The 19,096-nt window shown below is 40.9% G+C and overlaps 1 protein-coding gene across 1 annotated transcript in view; it reads right to left on the bottom strand.

Annotated features, from left to right (window-relative positions):
- The window catches only part of ABCA12 (ATP binding cassette subfamily A member 12), a 175,683-nt gene that overhangs the window by 100,512 nt on the left and 56,075 nt on the right, over window positions 1-19,096 (bottom strand). The window contains exons 3-5 of the mRNA XM_059703068.1: window positions 15,461-15,614; window positions 5,074-5,165; window positions 2,604-2,701 (exon numbers count right to left, since the gene is read on the bottom strand). Of these exons, the coding sequence (XP_059559051.1) occupies window positions 2,604-2,701; window positions 5,074-5,165; window positions 15,461-15,614 (344 nt within the window). The remainder of the gene's footprint in view (window positions 1-2,603; window positions 2,702-5,073; window positions 5,166-15,460; window positions 15,615-19,096) is intronic.

Here is a 19,096-nt window from a genome sequence, read left to right on the forward strand (position 1 = left end):
CCTCCAATCCCCGGCTCCGCCCCCCACCCAGGCCTGATGCCTCGGCCAGAGGAGTTGACCCTCATCACCCTCCGATCACCAATCACCGGATCGGCCCCTTGACCAGGCCTGAGGCCTCTGGCAGAGGTGTCAGGCCTGGGCAGGGGACCCCCAGCTCCCCGTGGTTGCAGGCTCCGCCCCTGCCCAGGCCTAACACCTCTGGCCTAGGTGTCCAGCCCGGGCAGCGGGGACCTGCAGCTGCAGTGGCCCCGCGATCGTGGGCTCCTCTTTAGGCCCAGGCAAGGGACCCCTAGCTCCCGGGACTGCCAGCTTCGACCGTGCCCAGCTCCCATCGCTGGCTCCACCCCTACTTCCTGCTATCACTGGCCAGGGCAGCAAAGTCGCCTGATTCTCCTTGGCAGGGGGCTTCTTCCTGCTTTCCCTTTCGCCTCCCTGCATTGTGCCTACATATGCAAATTAACCGCCATCTTGTTGGCAGTTAACTGCTGATCTTAGTTGGCAGTTAATTTGCATATAGCCCTGATTAGCCAATGAAAAGGGTATCGTCGTACGCCAATTACCATTTTTCTCTTTTATTAGATAGGATTGTATTTAGTTATAATATTTATTGAGTCCTTCTTAATAATTAATTCTTATATAACTCTGTGCAGTAATGATCAACTAACTTCATTCTCTTCTTAAGTTACATCACGGAATCTATATTCTGCCCTCTAGTGACACAACTTCTAAATGTAATGGAACAAAATAGGATCTGCTTATTCTAGGATATAAGTGCCAGGTCTTCTAATCACTCATCTATATCCCTTCCCTAACATTGCACATAAACTCACCCCAGAATGATTTCTCTACTCATTCTTGCAAGGGTTGCAGAAAGCAGTAAAGAAAAAGAGGGAGGAATCAGATATTGCTGACATAGGCATCAATATGTCACCCTAATTTTTACATCCCTTCCCTGCTCCAACTAGTCTAAAAATATGTAACTATCTAGACATAGAATTTTCATTTTTTACTTATTCTCACTGGATATATGATTCTGTGCTGCCTTACAAAATTATGAAATTTTATTCCATATGAGAAAGAGAACTTGGGAGTTTCAACACGATGAAGTGGTATTTTGGAGGATAGCATTGCTCTTCTAGATGTTAAAGAATTTAACTGATCCAATGCAAGAATGATTGCTTCTAGGAACCAACATGGAAGAAATAGAATGGAATAAAATAACTTTCCCTGGTTTATACACTAGCCTGATTTGAGGGGAAAGCTTTAAATTAGAATTACTGGGCACAGCAGAGACTCCCTATGCCACTCGGGGTGCTTTGGGTATCTCAACTATTATTTATTATTGAAACTAGATATTTAGCATCTAGACTGGACTGCAGGGGAAAGTCTTATATTTCAACCAGCACTGGCTGAATTGCTTTGATAGGTACGGTACCTTTTCCTGGCATTCATTTTTGTGTTATCCTTTGGTTTATAACCAGTTTATTGAGATGCCTTAATTATACAGAATACAAACTCAAGGGTAACTAACAGAGGCATATTAAGCAGCAGTAGTTATAGTCACTGAACTATAATAAAAGTTAGAGATATGTTCCTATAAAAATATGAACATGGGTATATAATTTAAAATGCTTGTGTGTTGGCAGGAGGGAGGGAGGGAGGGAGGAAGGGAAGAAGGGAGGGAAGGAGAGAGAGAGAGAGAGAGAGAGAGAGAGAGAGAGAGAGAGAGAGACAGAGACAGAGACAGAGAGAGAGAGAGATCATTGCAAAATATTGAAAATGACCTCCTCTGAATTTCTGAAAAACACATAAAGCAAGACTCAAATGCTTACAGGGGCCAACCAAATAACCTAACTGTATGAAGCTGGCTGGATAAAAGACAAGAAAAAGTAGAGTTAACAGAAGAGTACCTTGTCTACCTAAATGCATTTAAGTTTAATTTCTTAACATCTCTGTACACACACACACACACTTAAGTTTAATTTCTTAACATCTCTGTACACACACACACACACACACGCACACACATGCATACTCCCAGGATGCCAGTTTACACCTTTGATAGAAATGATGTGTATTATCTTGCAATCTAGAATCTTCAGGTAAATGACTAGTAAATAGAGGGAGAACCATAGCTAAGCTTCTTAAACTCTGCTAAGGAAAAGGATGTTCTTGCTTTAGAGAAATATTTTCCATTGCTCAAATTTTTCCAAAGGTATGAATGAGGCAGCAAGCTTAATGAGTGTCATAGCTTTGTTTGCTTTCATATAGTTTTTTTTTTTCCTTTCCTGCTTCAGAAAATGAAAAGATCACATATAATATTACAGTTTTTCTTATTAAAGGAAAATCTTAAGTTTGATTAAGGGACTTAACAGGGAAGTAAATAAATATTCAAGGCCTTAAAGAATTCAGAATGTCTCAAAATTAAGCTTTTTTTTTTTTTTCCTGAAGAGCTCCTTAGAAAAGAATCTTCCTGAGATATTACTCCAAATGGGAAAGATGGCCCAAACCTCTTCCTATCTGGGAGATCCCTCTCCTAATGAAAGAGGTATTTGTTCAACTGTTGTTTGTTATCAGTTCATTACACAACTGAGTGAAATTACCTTTTCCAAATCAAGGATCCTGGCAAGGACTTGGCTACCATTGAAGGTATCTGTTCCAGCACTTTCCAAATGAGAACGTGGACTGGGAAATACAGTGGCTGTAGTAGAAGAAAGAACAGATTAGATACTATAAACACATACACAATAATAGGCAGGCTTACATAAGAATCCACAAATATCACTGTGCCCTCGCATACCCCACAGTAAGAATGTGCTCAAATAGGCACCTTCCATGAAAGTTTTACTCTGGCAAAATGGCAAATTTTATCTGCTTTTCTTTTCACATAAAAGGGTGATGGTTTTGTTCTGCTCTTGGTTGTTTTCCAGGAGTTTTAGGCGTGATTTGCTTCCATGCCAGTTTATGTCATTAAACTTCATCACCGGTATTATTGCCTAATAAACGGAATCATTTCTGTGCAGGCCTGGAGGATGTGAGGTGCCTCCATCAGCTCCAAGATCCGTCATATCCAACATCTGTTCAAAGGATCTGCCAATGTACATCTGGTGATAATGGTTTTCTTTTTAATTATTCAATTGGGAGGGTGAAATCTGCTCAAGATCATAAATTCTCTCCTCCCCAAAGTGGCTTCTGAATGATATTCCAGATCAAATAAATGGGATAAAGAAATTAGTCTAGACAACAGTATACTCCACTTAAGTAATTCCCAAAATCACCTTGGCTAGCACTGTATGGAATGTGGCAGAGAGCTCTGGATTAGGAGCAGTAGTTAGTAGGGTATGCTCATAACTATAGCATGGGTATTCATTCAGCCAATCTGCCAACTTTTATAATTTTTGGACAGAAATACTTTGCTATTCTCACAGCAAAGTATTTTAATGTTAAAGATAGATACAGTAACCCATCATCATTAGGTCCTAGGCCAGTGGTTCTCAACCTTCCTAATGCCATGACCCTTTATTACAGTTCCTCGTGTTGTGGTGACCCCCAACCATAAAATTATTTTCGTTGCTACTTCATAACTGTAATTTTGCTACTGTTATGAATCACAATGTAAGTATCTGATATGCAGGATGTATTATCATTGTTACAAATTGAACATCATTAAAGCATAGTGATTCATCACAAAAACAAGATGTAATTATATATGTGTTTTCCGATGGTCTTAGGCGACCCCTGTGAAAGGGTCATTCGACCCCCAAAGGGGTCGCGACCCACAGGCTGAGAACCGCTGTCCTAGACTTTATTATAGTCCTCATGGGGCTGAAGAATTTACCAACTGTGGTGAGCATACAATGCAATACACAGATGTGTTATAGAATTGCACAATTGAAACTTATATAGTATTATTAACCAATGTCACCCCAATAAGTTTATTAAATTACCAACTAATTTCTCTAAACCCAGGCACTGCATCTGTAAGATGACTAGCCAGGGTAAGAAACATAATCGTTGGCTATAGAGCGAAGCAAACTTACTGGGCCACAGCACTATGCTTTTATTCTGCTGTGCTTTCACCTATTCAGCAAATGGATCATTCACAACAGAACCTTAACTCCTCGAAGCCACTCATCACCATATACCTACCACATTAACACAGGACGTTTCTCATTTGGTCCATCAACTTGTATTGGAGTGTTATTTAGTGTCACAAAATCTTAAATGTCCCATGGAATTCTTTTATCCCCTGAATAGAATCATATTCTAACATACAGGATTTTCTGTTTTGTTCACTAATATGTCCCCAGGACTTAGGACAGTGGAGATTGATAGCTGCCACCCAATAAATATTGTCAAATGTATGTCAAAAAGTTCTGCTGTTTCAAGAGTTTTCTCAATTTGTGCCTTCAAGCATGGGGATTTCTCAGGACCCGCTGCATCAGAATCCCTTGGCTAAGGCTCAGGAAGCTTAGCCTCAGTTCTCCTGCTCATTAAAGTTTGGGACCACGGGCTCCCTATGAATGAAGGAAGTACACAGCCACACTGGTAACTGATTCTGAATTGGAAGAATAAGCGTCAAGCTGAAAGAGTCCATCAGGTCTGCTGGATGACTATGGTCTCCACACTTAACATTGTTGGGGCCATATTCCTTATCTGTAAGATGGGAAATTCGGATGAATCTCTGCGATTCCACTCAATAATTTTTGTTTCTGAGTTGTTTTCTGTACCATCCCAGCATCATCTCACAGACAACTACAGAGTCCCTACTCAATTCCGGCAAAGTCTGCAATTCTCAATATATGAGTACCAACTAGGCTTTTGCTCCCAGAGAGTGTTTCACTAAGGACTTAATTTGCAATTATTCTCAAGAACTTTGCGTAATTGCACTGCCACACTTAAGACAACCATGACAAACATTTAAATCTCTTAGGGATATTCTAGGCATTCCATATTGCTGAAAAGCTAAAAGTATAAACCCTTTTAAAGATTAGGCCTTTACCGGGTGTTCCAAAAGACCTTACTGGATGTTCCAAAAGACCTGCTCTAAACTCAGGGAAGAGAATAGCCTACCTGGTGATGCATGTCTCCTTTCTGGAACTTCAGTGCTCTGGAGTGATAAATTGCTGCCCTTCAGCAGGTTGGACGACTTTCTCAGAATCACACTAGAGAAGAAAAAGCAAGAACTCTATAACTTCGCCCACATTAATTTCAGTTAGTTACGGCAATGTATTATGTGGCAGATTCCAGGGCTCTCGGAGGACTTTCACATTTTTAATCTGCTTTCTAGGATTTTAGTGGAAGAGCTCACCTAACCATACAACAGTGAATATGTCATATATCCTACAAAGTAAATCTTATTTAGAAAATAAAATGGCCTAGATTAGGTTTAAAGGAGTTATTTTTAATTTAATCTTAGAGAAAGGAAATTATTTTTAAAAGAGGTTAGAGCTAAATATTGAATATATATAATATATTTTTCTTTTAAGAAGATAATGGATTCTAAATAGATGAGTCCATGAGTGTTAAAGAAATAGAAACAAAAGTCTGTTCATTTTTCAACTTTTAAAAACCCCACACACTTCCATATTAAATTACAGATGGTATTTTGAAGATTATCAAAGATGAATGCTTGCAAGACAGAGTTAGAGAAGAAGGAAAAGAACGCACATTTATTGAGTATCTAGTCTGTTTCAGGCACTATGGGCTGTGTTATTACAGGTGGCACCAGGTGTTAAAGGAATAATGATATCAGCCAATTTTTAATTATACTGAATCTATCAGCCAGGCAATAACAGCACTGTGGTGCCAGGAATCCCCACACAGCGTGATCACACTACCTGGAATAAAACCGTATTAGCCATCCCCATAATATAGGAGCCCTCTTTTAAAAAAAACTCATTGTCTGTTTAGTTGATTATTATTAAAATGGAGATAATCATGTTTCCTTAAAAACTGGATATACTTAAAGAATTTAAATTTAAAAATAGGTAAATAGGGAAGTGCCTAAAATAAATGTATATATACTTCAAGAGTGAAATCAGTCCAGATACCAGGATATGAATATTTTTCAGAATTTCTAAAAGTTGGTGGACTTTGTGTCATTATCCCAATATATAAAAAACCAGGGTCTGTAACAACCGACCAAAGGCTCCACCTAACATCGGAAGTCAGTCCTGCATTCAGTGCTGGGTTGTCATGATGACCCAGAACTGACTGATGGCAGTGTGGGTGCAGTGACCCAGCACTGACTGCCAAGGGGCTTGTGGATCAGGCCCAGAGAGAGGCCCAGAGAGAGAGGCGGGGTCTGATCCACAGCCTCCATGGCAGCTGTTGATCAGCCATTGCCTCTCTCTTTCTCTCCAGCTTCACCAGCACCTGCACCTCTGTTTCTCTCTGGGCCTCTGTGGGGGCTGCTGATCAGCCCCACCTCTCTGATCATGCCTGGAGATAGGCTTGTGGATGCTGACTGGCATAGAAACTGACCAATCAGAACCAAATCTGGGTGAATTGTGAGGAGCCAATGGCTGCCTAGGAGGCGGAGCTTTTGATGCTGACTGGCATAAAAACCGACCAATCAGAACCAAATTGGCCAGCAGGGGAGGGCAGTTAGGGGAGAGATCAGGCCAGCAGGGGAGGGCCCTTGGGGGCAAGATCAGGACAGCAGGAGAGGGCAGTTGGGGGTGAGATCAGGCTGGCAGGGGAGGGCCCTTGGGGGCAAGATCCGGTCGGCAGGGGAGGGCAGTTAGGGGCAATCAGGAAGGCAGAGGCAGTTAGGGGCAATCAGGCCAGCAGAGGAGAGCAGTGGGGCAAGATCAGGCTGGCAAAGGAGGGCTGTTGGGGGCGAGATCAGGCTGGCAGGGGAGGGAAGTTAGGGGTGATCAGGCCGGCAGATGCAGTTGGGAGCGAGATCAGGCTGACAGGGGAGAGCAGTTGGGGGCTAGATCAGGCTGGCAGGGAAGGACAGTTAGGGGCAATCAGGCAGGCAGGCAGCAGGGTTAGGGGCGCTCAGGCAGGCAGGCAGGTAAGCGGTTAGGAGCCAGCAGGATCCCTGTAAGATAGGGCCTAAACTGGCAGTCTGACATCCCCCAAGGGGTCCCCGATTAGAGAGGGTGCAGGCTGGGCTGGGGGAATCCCCCCTTCCATGCATGAATTTCGTGCTCCAGAGCACTAGTTTATAAATAAAAGCTTAGTTAAGGTACATGAGGATGGATATAAGAAGATAACAGTGGAAGAGCAAGAAGTTCTGCTAACTACTGTGGTTCCATTTGACTTTCTTTATAGAAACAAGGTCTGAATCCTGGGACCAGGGTACTTTTTTTGTGATTAGTAATGGGGGGGGGGGGGGGGGATCTGTGCTTTTTTTTCTTTCAGTGTGTCCTTTTAGTACCCATGATAAGAAGAGGTGATATTTGTTTTCATTCCCTAGCGTTGCTATCTTTCAATATTCTCTATAAAATGTACCTTTTGCTTCAAAAATTTTGCATTCTTAATGTATATTTGAATTATTCATGACCATGACTATATTCCCCTAAATATTTTTACATTCCTCATGCTGCCTATTTGGATGGGAAGCTATTGAGATAAAAATAAGAACTGACCTGAACCTTTCCCTTCCCTCATGCAGAAGTTTGAGAAAGTCAGGTTCACTTTTCTTTTCATCAACATTTTTTTAGTTGACTTTGAAATACTATAAGGAAGACTATTGAGTATCAACACATTTCAAAAATACAAGGAAAAACTGCCTACATAAAAATTTTAAGGATTGGGGACAACAACAAAAACCAAAGGGAGAATGACGAAGATCAAAGTGAAAAAAGAAAGAACAAGAGCAAAAGGAGACTGAATAATAAATGGGAGGGGAGGGAGAAGAGGCAATAGGAAACTAAGAAAGTGTGAGCTTGGAGAATGAAAAGCTGCACATACTCTACAGAGGACACCTTGCCCACCTTCCCACACTCAGATAAGAGTCCTAAACACCAAAGAAAAACAAACTCATCCCTTCCCAGCAAGCTGCTGGCTCAGCAGTTCTGAATTTGCTCAATAGTGAAATGGCTGTTTCCAGACAAGGAGGGCTGTTTCTAACGGGACCTGTCCTTGGTCAGGGCATGTCCATGATTCCGTGGTCTCCCAGGAATGAATTCCATGTAACATGAGTGAGGAAGTGGTCCATCTCTTTTGATGTCATCTTAGCTGGTCTTTTTGTTGGGGCAAGAGTTCAGGATATCATGTGTGCTTTAACATTAGTCTGCCTGCAGATATTCCTGTTTTATTTTGCATTTACAGTGTGTGGTATGATGGCAGGTGTTCACTATCACTGCACACAAAAAAACCCTATTGTTTTTAGATGTTTAAAATGGAAACCACAAAATAAATGTAAAACAGAGAGTGTTGTGGGTAAAAAGATAAATTAAGGTTATAAGTTGAAACACAGCTACTTCCCCCAGGCAAAGGTAATTAATTCTATTAACTCTCCATTAAATTACTAAAGGAGGGCAGCAAGCTAACCAGTCTTACTGAATTAATCATGGTAATCTCTGAACTTTGTAATTAGCATGATCATATAGACAGAGCACTATCTGCTTCTTAAATGGTAGGTGAGAGACAGCACCCTTTCTTCTATTTGACATAATTTCAGCACTTTTACATACTTATTTTATACCAATTTTAAGTGCTTATGTTTGTGTGCCTATTCTTACCACTTCTCCATTTTAGGCTGTGACATTTTTGGAAGTAGGCACCATGTCTCATTCATTTTTTTATTCCAAGCACCTAGCACAGTACTGGACCACAGCTCAGATGATTGATTAAATGAAAAGTGGCCATATTGCGGGGGTGTAGCAAAATATCTTTGGAATCCAAGCTCTGCCTCTTTCTAAAAGGCCTCAATCATTGCTTCCTTCATCTGAAAATTAGGAATAATATAGTTACTTTGCAAGGTTGTTATGAATTCTTGCTGCCTGGGCCCTATCATCATAGGCACTCACCAATATTAAACACCAAAGCACCCACAAAAGAAGATGGTGCAGAGACACAGCCTTGCCCCTTACAATGGAGCTGAAGTCCCATGCTTATACATCTATGCTCCACATATAGCACCTCTAGAAAACTAGAACCTTCAACATCTCTGGACAGCAACTGAATGCACCCCTATGATTCATAGACCTGAAACCTGTAAACATTGGCTAGTGAGTAGGGACAAGGCAAAGGACCTCACCCAGGGTTTTGTAACACCTTCTTCATTTTATTATTTAATTTATCAGTTTACTTATAACAGGAATTTTCCATTTGTAGTATTGATCACTTTTCCCCTTCAGAGACTTTAAAATTCTTGAGAAAACTCTACAATGTGTTGTGTTGGCAGATGGTAGGGTATTTAGCACAGGATTAGCATTGAATTCTAGATAATAAAGACTACCACTTGGAAGAACGGATAGCTAAGGAAGCATCTTTTCTTACATAGCCTGGTCTTCCCTCCACTATTGCATACCTGGTTCTGCAAAGGCCCTTGAAAGAGGAAAAATCCCAGGGGTGACATCACAGACCCTAATGTATAATGTGACACTGTACCCATCATATTCATTCATTAACTCACCAAATGTGTTAAATTCACACCACATATAATAAATGGGCAAATCAAATAAGAAAACCAGGAATTGTGCATTAATTGTACTAGCTAAGTAGGAACATGCATGGGGAATAATGGGAACACACTACAGGGGCTGCTAAATGAGAGTTATTTGTGTTTCTTGTAGAGCAAGATTCTAGGACCTTAATTCTTTAAAATGTGCTACCTTAAAAATTTACCTTTACCCTTTCACTAGGCCAGTGGATATCAACTGTGGACAATTCCCTCCCCAACCCCAGGGGGACATTTGGCAATGTTTGAAGACATATTTGATTGTCACAACTGGAAGTGGGTGGTGCTACTGGCATCTAGTGGGTAGAGGCCAGGGATGCTGCTAAACATCCTACAATGTACAGGACACACAAAAATTATCTGTCCATGCCCTAGCTGGTTTGGCTCAGTGGATAGAGTGTCGGCCTGCGGACTGAAGGGTCCCAGGTTCGATTCCGGCCAAGGGCACATGCCTGGGTTGTGGGCTCAATCCCCAGTAGGGGGCATGCAGGAGGCAGCCAATCAATGATACTCTATTATCATTTATGTTTTTATTTCTCTCTCCCTCTTCCTTCCTCTCTGAAATCAATAAAGAAATCTATTTTAAAAAAAATTATCTGTCCACAAGGAGCAATGATGCTGAGGTCAAGAAACCCTCCACTAGGCTATGACAGATATGGATTTACTCCATGATGACTCATCCCCACATCCACTCCCTAAAACCAACTCAGGAGACTTGCAAGTCCTATTCTGGAACTCTGAATAGTTCTAAGGAAATCTTAGGGAATGCATTTCATACTGGATACCTCTTAGAGGTATTTTAGAGCATTATGCAAATCTTAGATGTCCCTGAGCCCAGCACATGAGCTTTCAGAGTCCAGAAAATTAACCTTCTGGGTGAGGCAGGAAAGCCTGACTCAAGTCTCCAGGTGACCCATGGCACCATTTAACTACCTTTTGCTGGACCCAACCACATGCACAGTAGCATAGAGATGGCTAAGGGCCTCTCCTTTAAGCTGCTACAGAATTAGATTCTGCCTCAGTGGTACCTAAAGGGCTCTATTTTGGAATGGAATTCAATAAAAGAAACACCTTGGACTAAAAATGTTAAATTTAAGGTACTCGGAGAAAAACCAGGCCCAGAGTAGATTTTACTTCTTCTCAGACATGTCTAACAACAGTTGCATTTGGGAAATGTCACATTTCTATAAATTCTAGATCATCTTATGCACTTCTACCGGGTGTCTTTGTGTTTCCTGTGACTGGAAAGACTACCTGTGTAGGTGGTATCCATGTGTGCCATGGTACATTCTGTCTATAAAAGGACTTCCTACCAGAACAGACACATATGGCAAATCCTGAAAAGAAAATTAAGAAATTCTTTTTTTTCTCTCTCAGGACTAGTTAACTTTTTCTATTTTTCTCTTTTCCCCCAAAATTATAGTTACATGGGTATCTAGTTACTATTGGAAAAAAGATGCAAGAAGTGCTCAAAACCTGTTTGATCCCATGAATGTCCACATGACATCCATTATTGACCTAAAACTACAAATAAGAACTTGCAAATGGCATCAAGGGCCTCTTGGTGATTTGATGCAGTTGTCCTTCCTATCTACTCTCAAGTAGAAGTCATTCATTAAAAAAATTAAACTTTTTTTCCATTATTTTTTGTATTTAATCCTGACTTTATTCCTTCGGGGTCATTCATCCTTCAGATATAATCCTGCCTGTCCATGTTCAAAATATTTCTCTTTTCTAAGTGGCCCACTTACCAATCACCAATCTATATCAGTTAGGATGTTAAGATATTAAGATTTAGCAATACCTTAGTATGTTGCTTTGTCTTAGAATATTTGATATTAAGAGAGACTTTGAATATATATATGCATTGTAGTTAAGACATACCTCAAATTTGTTTTCTAATAAAAAATGAACCTTTATTTTTACATGAATACTCACTAAAATTATTACCAAATAGCTATAAATTACAATGAAGTTAATTCAGTCCAATGTTTGACATATACAGCCTATTTCATCTTTATAGGCAAATGAAGATACATGCTGCTCTACTTCCTCTCACCTTACATTCCCAATAATCTCTTCAGGTCAGTTTCTAAGCACATATTTTTAAATACTAAACAGGAGCCTTGGCACTTTAAAATTATCCCAAATAAAATCTGATTAGCTCTGTTTTAAGTTCTATAGAAGGAGCCATTTAATAGGAACAGAGATACGAATTCGGAAATCATGGGTCATGGATGAGTGTCGACATGACAGAGATAGGGAGCAAAGCCATAGAGGCATTTCCCCTCCAGGATCTGTAGGAATGCTGCATCACTCCTCCAAATAATGACCCTGTGGGCTCTGGAGGATGATCTTTGCCATTTGCCAGCTGTGTGAGCAATAGCACAGCGAGGTCTCCCACTGTTCTGATATATTCTTGGAGGCAGTGCAAGCAGGAAGGACCACAAGGGTAAGTCCTGTGATGTTGGCTCATCCATTGTGCAAAGTAGAAAAAAAACACATAAATGTAATCTTTTCTTTTTTCAGACAGCTGGTTAGAGTGGACGCTGAGTATAGCATTAGATTTTATTTTTAAAGCACCTCATCCTGAAGCTAATGCCCAGAGAAGTATGAATTTAATGACAGGAGGCCAGTGCCAATGCAAAAATACATCAAAGCACACTTGGTAACTGGCCAGCAAACAGTGACTGCAGTGTGATCATCATGTCTTTCGGAGAGCATTCTATTACAATAAACATGGTGGGCCTCTTTTGATGAGGCCAAAGATGGCACTTTTCCCCTCACTTATAAAAGAGAAAAAGAAGACTATTTTGTCTCTTAATGAGGCTGTGCTGGCAAATCTTTCTTCACCGAAGGGAAGCAATTTAGTGGAACGGCTTACCCAGTAACCATGCTCAGTTTCATTGCATGGCGATATAAAGCATAAAAGTTAATAGCATGGTGGGAAATACCATTAATGCAATTTTATTATTGTATATAATTTTCTAAATTAAGCTCCAATTACTTGGTAGTTTAGAAAAAAATACTGAATACACAGTTTGAGCTAGACAATCTGTTTGAGGTTAGAATAAAATTTTAAAAAACAGATATTGTCAGCTGTCTAGAGAATAATCAACAGAAGATAAAATAAACCTGGACTTTAACCATCGTTGCAAAACTAACGCAACGGCTCATCTCAGGCAACTCTCATAAGTTTGATTTTCTATGATATTACATAGAAAAATACTTCTGGGGGGAAGGTATATTTATATACTTCTTAGATATTGTTAACTATTTTCCTCATTGTTATTGTGTTCTTCATTTAAAAACAAGAAAAAAAGTAAAGAAGAAAGCCCCAGAGGGGAGCTATAATTTAATTTACAAATAATAGATATTAATTATTCCCATATCTTCTCTAATGCTTAGTCATGATATGTCCAGCTCAAGTCAAAACCCTTCATGAAGCTTGGTTGGTGTGGCTCAGTGGTTGAGCACAGACCTATGAATCAGGAGGTCACAGTTTGATTCCTGGTTAGGACACATGCTCAGGTTGGGGGCTCAATCCCCAGTAGGGGGTGTAGAGGAGGTAGTCCATCAATGATTCTCTCTCATCATTGATGTTTCTCTCTCTCTCTCTCTCTCTCTCTCTCTCTCTCTCTCTCTCTCTCTCCCTTCCTCTCTGAAATCAATAAAATATATATTTTTTAAAAACCTTCATGAAGAGTCACCTGAATCCCCCAGATGAAAGTTTGAAAACGGCAGGTGCTAGCTTCAGCATCCTCCTGGCGCTCTCCATTGCACTCCCTCCTATTAATTGTTACTGATATAGTATTTTACCTCCCCTGCTAGAACAGAGGCATAGATCACACCTAACTCACCACTTGCATAGAGACACATAGATCATCTTACCTCTACACTGACTACACGAGGTCATAGGTCTCATTAGCTTTTGGCCTCCTTTCAGAGTAGTGAAACTTGTGCTAGTGGGGGTTATGCTTGTATATGCTTAGGACAGTTAGTCTCACAAACAATATGTCATGATATTTATTTGCTTAAAACTTTCCAATGGCTTCTCTGTATACTAAAAGTAAAATGCAGGTCCATTCCTTTCCCTACGTATTAGATTCTGCATGCTATCTCCTGTCTTCCTTATCAGCACGTCTCCTATCAGTTTCATCGTTTCTCACAATGTTCTAGCCTTATTAGCTGATTTTCTGTTAAATGGTCATGTTTCTCCCTCCCTCAGGATCATTGACTATTTATGTGCCTGGAACATTCTGTTCCCGATGTTTACATGCTGGTGCTGGTTTCTCCTTGTCATTGTTGGTCTTTACCCCCATGCCACCTTCTCTCACCACTCAACTTCCTACCTTTCAACTTCTATCTCTTAACCTGCATTATTTTCTTGCTATCACACTTATTGTCAGTAATTATGCTGCTTATTTATTTGATTGTTTTTTGTTTTGCTTGTACTTCCACTAGAGTGCAAGTGACAAGTGGGTAGAGAATTTGTCTGATTCACCTCTATGTCGCAGTGCCTAGAATGGCACCTGGAACATAGAAACATCTTAATCATTACCTCTTAAATAAATGAATAAGTAAATGAATGAACATGAGCATGTTTTAAGCATCAAGCCTAAATAACTTATGGCAACAACAAAACCAATGTGAATTAGCAACCCAACAATTACATGCCCCAAATCACTTCCCATGACAATTCCTGACACATTTATATTATATACTAAACAGCTCATAGTTGCTCTCTCTTAAAGTATCACCCATACTATTTGATGACCAAAATCATGATGATGATATTAAAGGAGAGGTGATGCTACACACCAAGGAATTAAAATTAAAATTCTGGAAACAAGTATTTCTGATGATAGATAAATATAAACTTTTGCTGAGGCATTAAAAATACATCTCTACCCAAATTATCTCATGGTCAATTAAAATTATAATACTCTTTTACCCTATAGACAGGTGGCTCCTGGGGTATCTCAGTTTAGAATCCCATGATGGGAAATTAAGATGGGCCCCAGCTGATTTGGCTCAATGAATAGAGCGTCAGACTGTGGAACAAAGGGTCCCAGGTTTGATTCTGGTCAGGGGCACATGCCTAGGTTGCGGGCTCAATCCCCAGTTGGGGGCGTGCAGGAGGCAGCCAGTCAATGATTCTTTCTCATCATTGATGTTTCTATCTCTCTCTCTATTCCTCTCCCTTCCTCTCTGAAACCAATAAAAATATAAAAAGAAAAAAACAGAAAATTAAGATGGTAAATGGTCTAGAGTCTCTCTTTTTATTCTTTAGCTGCTGCTCACACCATAAAATAGGACATACATTAACCTCATTTTTAAAGGTTGTTGTTCAATTAAGTATAATCTTAACTTTATTACTTTGATTTCTAGACCTTTAATTTCCTTTTTTGCATTTCTTAGTTTCTGTTATATCTGGAAGTATCACATAGAGTAATATTAATGTTATTCTTCCAGGAGATCATGCCCTTGACATTGCCCTACATCTTATGCTCGTGATCAAGTCATAGGGCAATGTGTCCCTGACAATCTGAGGAGGGATAGGGAATCTTTTAGGGAATAAAGGAGGATTGCTTGGCCACCCAGTTTAAAAAACAAAGTTTGGGTAATTCATCAAAAGTAGATTATGCTTAAAATACATGTGGTAATTTCAGCTCGTATCCACCTTTCCATTCAGATTTAAAGCATCCCACTTGGAGATACATAAAATAAAGTTATATATCTAGCCTAGGATGGTTTCCTGGGTATCCCATAAGCTCTGTCCTCTCCAAACAACTGAACACACTTGAGAAGTGCCCCTACCTGTCTTTAAATAACGCGTCGTCAATCCCTTTCCTGCGAAGCAGATCCTGTGGGCCATAGGGTGTGTCTTTGCATTTAGAATCTGTGTCGCACAGTAGGGTTTGCAGGAACGGGAAGAAGCCAGTACTAGGAAGGTTTCGAGGTGCAAGGTAACCTGAAATTTAAAACAAACAATAGTTATATCACTATGACATGTACCTGGGAAGGAAAAGAGATGTAGTAACCCTGTTTTGGAAATTACCTTCTGGATTATGACTGCTTGGGTCCCCTACATACCAAAAGAGTCAAAATGCCATGAAATCTTCTTGGATTTATTCTAAGGAAATGGCTGCAAGAATGTTTTCTAGAGTGTTTTAAAAATAAATCACAGTGTACCCATATAATAAAAGACAATGCAGCCAATAAAAATGTCAAATAACACAGAAAATGTTTATAATATATTGTTAATTAAAAAGAGCAAGCCAGAAGGCAGTATGACCAGAACAGTCCTCATCTTTTAAAAAATATATAATAATATATGCATATATAAAAATCTGTAGGGATTTTTTTCCCCCTCTGGGTGGTATATTTCACATGAAATTTACTTTTGTTTGAGTATATATGAACAATTCTTTCCCAAATGGCCATGTCTTCTTTTCTAATTAAGGTTGTTATAAATTCAGACAATCCTCCAGCTACCAAAAATATTTTTGGTCTCCTCAAAATTTAATATAATAGCAAATTAAGTATCCTATGCACACAATACTTTTTCCTGTTTAAAAACCAATACTAATGGTGTGAGTGAACATGCAGATTTTCCTTGTTGTTGTTTTTTTGTTACAGAAAACAAGAACTATAACAGTAGAGGATTTTATAGCCTTTAACATCTGCTTTATAAACTATGAAGATGGCATACACATGAATCGAGACAATAGGCAAGCTAAAAAGTACAAATCTTTCCACAATTACTTTTGATATTGAAACTCTAGATTCCTCCCTTTCGGGAACATGGGGACCCTGAACTTTCCAAAAAGGCAGATTTAGAAACTATAAGGGTAATTCCAAACTGAAGACTAAAAAGCAAAACCTTAACTTCCTCAAAATTCTGTTAAAAATATTGTGTTTTCATTGTGAAAGGGATCTGTTTTCATTATAAAAAGAAAGAGGAAAAAGTTTTAAAAAAAACACAGTAGGAGCAACATGGCTAAGCATGCATTCATATATTAGCAGAGAGAATAATAAATCAAGTTTTGATTCATCCAACTTACATACAGATCAAGACAAAGAAAGAAAATTGGAAATAAAAGGGAAGGGGCAATAAGAAAGTTTGTCAGATGAGAGAGAGAGAGAGAGAGAGAGAGAGAGAGAGAGAGAGAGAGAGAGAGAGAGGAGAGAGATTGGAAGATGTTATACTCTTGACTTTGAAGTTGGAGAAAGGAGACAAAAACCGAGGAAAGTGGGCTTTTTCTAGAAGCTTCAAAAGGCAGGGAAACAGATTATCTTGGAACCTCCAGAGGGAATGTAGCCCTGCCAATACCATAATTTTTAAGTGCGAAGACGAAATTTCAGACTTCTGACCTCCACAACTGTAAAATAAGTTGGTGTTATTTGTAAGACACTAAGTTTGTGGTGATTTGTTATAGCAGTCATAGAAATACCTAATACATAAAATCATACCAGTATGAATTAAAGTTTTGAAAATTCAGAAGAAATTAGAAAGACAAATCCACCCAACTACTTAGTCCTACCTTCTAAGCAGCTTCTCTTTTTGACACCAGAAAGACTAGGTCTCTCCTAATATTACAGCCAAGTGAAAATTGCAATGAACCTGCGATATATTCATTGTAGGACAATCCCTTGAATAAGCTAGAGAATAGCTGTCAAATTGGCTGTTAACGTTACGCATCATCCCTCTATAACAAAATTCTGCCCCAGTGAACTGCATACAGCATGACCTTTACAATTCTGCAGTGCAATTTCATTATTAATGGTATTCCACCAGTTACACAGATTGCAACTGTGGCTTCTTACTAGGGTGCTGGTCTGCAATTGGGTTTAATTCTATTTCATGTCACACATGTGCAGTGGGTTGTTTAAATGGAAGGCAGGTGGAAGGGCAACAAAAACAGTGACCCCCTCTGTTCTATGTGTCTTATCAAGGTGATAGTATGACTGAGCCAGGCAGTACTGAAAACAGCGGAAGCTCAAGGAAAGCTATATTGTAACAGGAAAAGAAGGAAAAAGAAGTCATGGAAAGAAGACCTGGGAAGCGGTGGCACATGACATCCAATTTTACTTTTTCTGGCATTGACTAAAGTTTGCAAATTATTAGAGGAAAATTTGAAAGAATTTAAACCCATAATATTCTTTGAAGATTAACTATATATATATCCTATCTAATAAAAGAGAAACAAGCAAATTGACCATAACCCCCGACACCTTCCCATTGGCTAATCAGCAGGATATATGCAAATTAACTGTCAACCAAGATGGCAGCTGGCAGCCAGGCAGCTGAAGTGAATAGGCGGCTTGCTTGCCCCAGTGACGGAGGAAGCCAAGGTTCCCGCCTGCCGCTGCCGGCCTCTGAGCTGCAACTCTAAGAAACAATGTTGCAAATATAGAAGCTAAACATTCCCCAGAAACCTGCTTTCAGCCAGCCGGGCTTCAGCCAGCAGGACTGCAACAGTGTTTCAATTATAGAATCCAAACACACCCAGATCCCTGCTTTCAGCAGCAGCTGAGATCTCAGAGCTGCAGCCGGGCCTCAGAGCTAAAGCCAGCTCTCAGCTCCAGTGACAGCCATAGAAGGTAAATGAATCCCAGAATAAAAAAAGAAAAGAAAAAAAGGAGAGGTTGGGAGCCTCAGTTGCCCGCCAGCCTGAAAACAGCCCATCATCCCCTCATCCAGACTGGCCGGGCACCCCAGTGGGGTCCTCCACCCTGAAGCAACAAGATGGCACCTAATTTGCATACTGAAGGCAGGCAGCAGCAGGCAAGGCTGTCCGTGGTCCGGGACCAGATCTGTGACCCTGCCAGGTGGGGGGCAGTGCTTGAGGCTGTCCGCAGTCTGGGACCCGGATCTGTGACCCTGCTGGGCGGGGGGCAGTGCTTGAGCCTGTCCGTGGTTCCGGGAGCTAGATCCGTGACCCTTCTGGCGGGGCGGCAGCTCGCACAGGGGCGGATCAGCCGGGGTTGGGCAGGGAAGGACACCTAGCTTCCACCCAGCCCCAGTCACTCTGGGCAGGTGAGCAGCGCAGAGAGCCTCTGGACAGGGGAGGCAGGCCGGCGGAGGGCGGCGTGTACTCCCCACATGGCGGTGGTGACAGGTGTGAGTGCGCCAAGTGGAGCCTGCAGGCTGAGCTGAAGTAGCGCCTGCAGGCCATCAGTGCCCCAGAGTGGCTGCGCAAGATCCGCCTCCTGGCCCAGAAGGTGCAGGATCTCAGGGACAGCCACCATGGCGGGCCAGACTGACGTCCTCCTGGCCACACCACGGGGGTTTGCGGATGTGCAAAGCCAGAGGCCTCTGGTGTGCACATCCCCCAGCACACTGTCCCCCTCCCACGCCTGCAACAGTTGCAAACCAAGGCATGCACAAGTTCCCCCCGCCTCTCCACCTCACTTCCATCAACCCAGCATGCCTAACACCCCCACAGGATG

This window comes from Myotis daubentonii, chromosome 7 (assembly GCF_963259705.1).
Source record: "Myotis daubentonii chromosome 7, mMyoDau2.1, whole genome shotgun sequence".
Taxonomy (NCBI): domain Eukaryota; kingdom Metazoa; phylum Chordata; class Mammalia; order Chiroptera; family Vespertilionidae; genus Myotis; species Myotis daubentonii.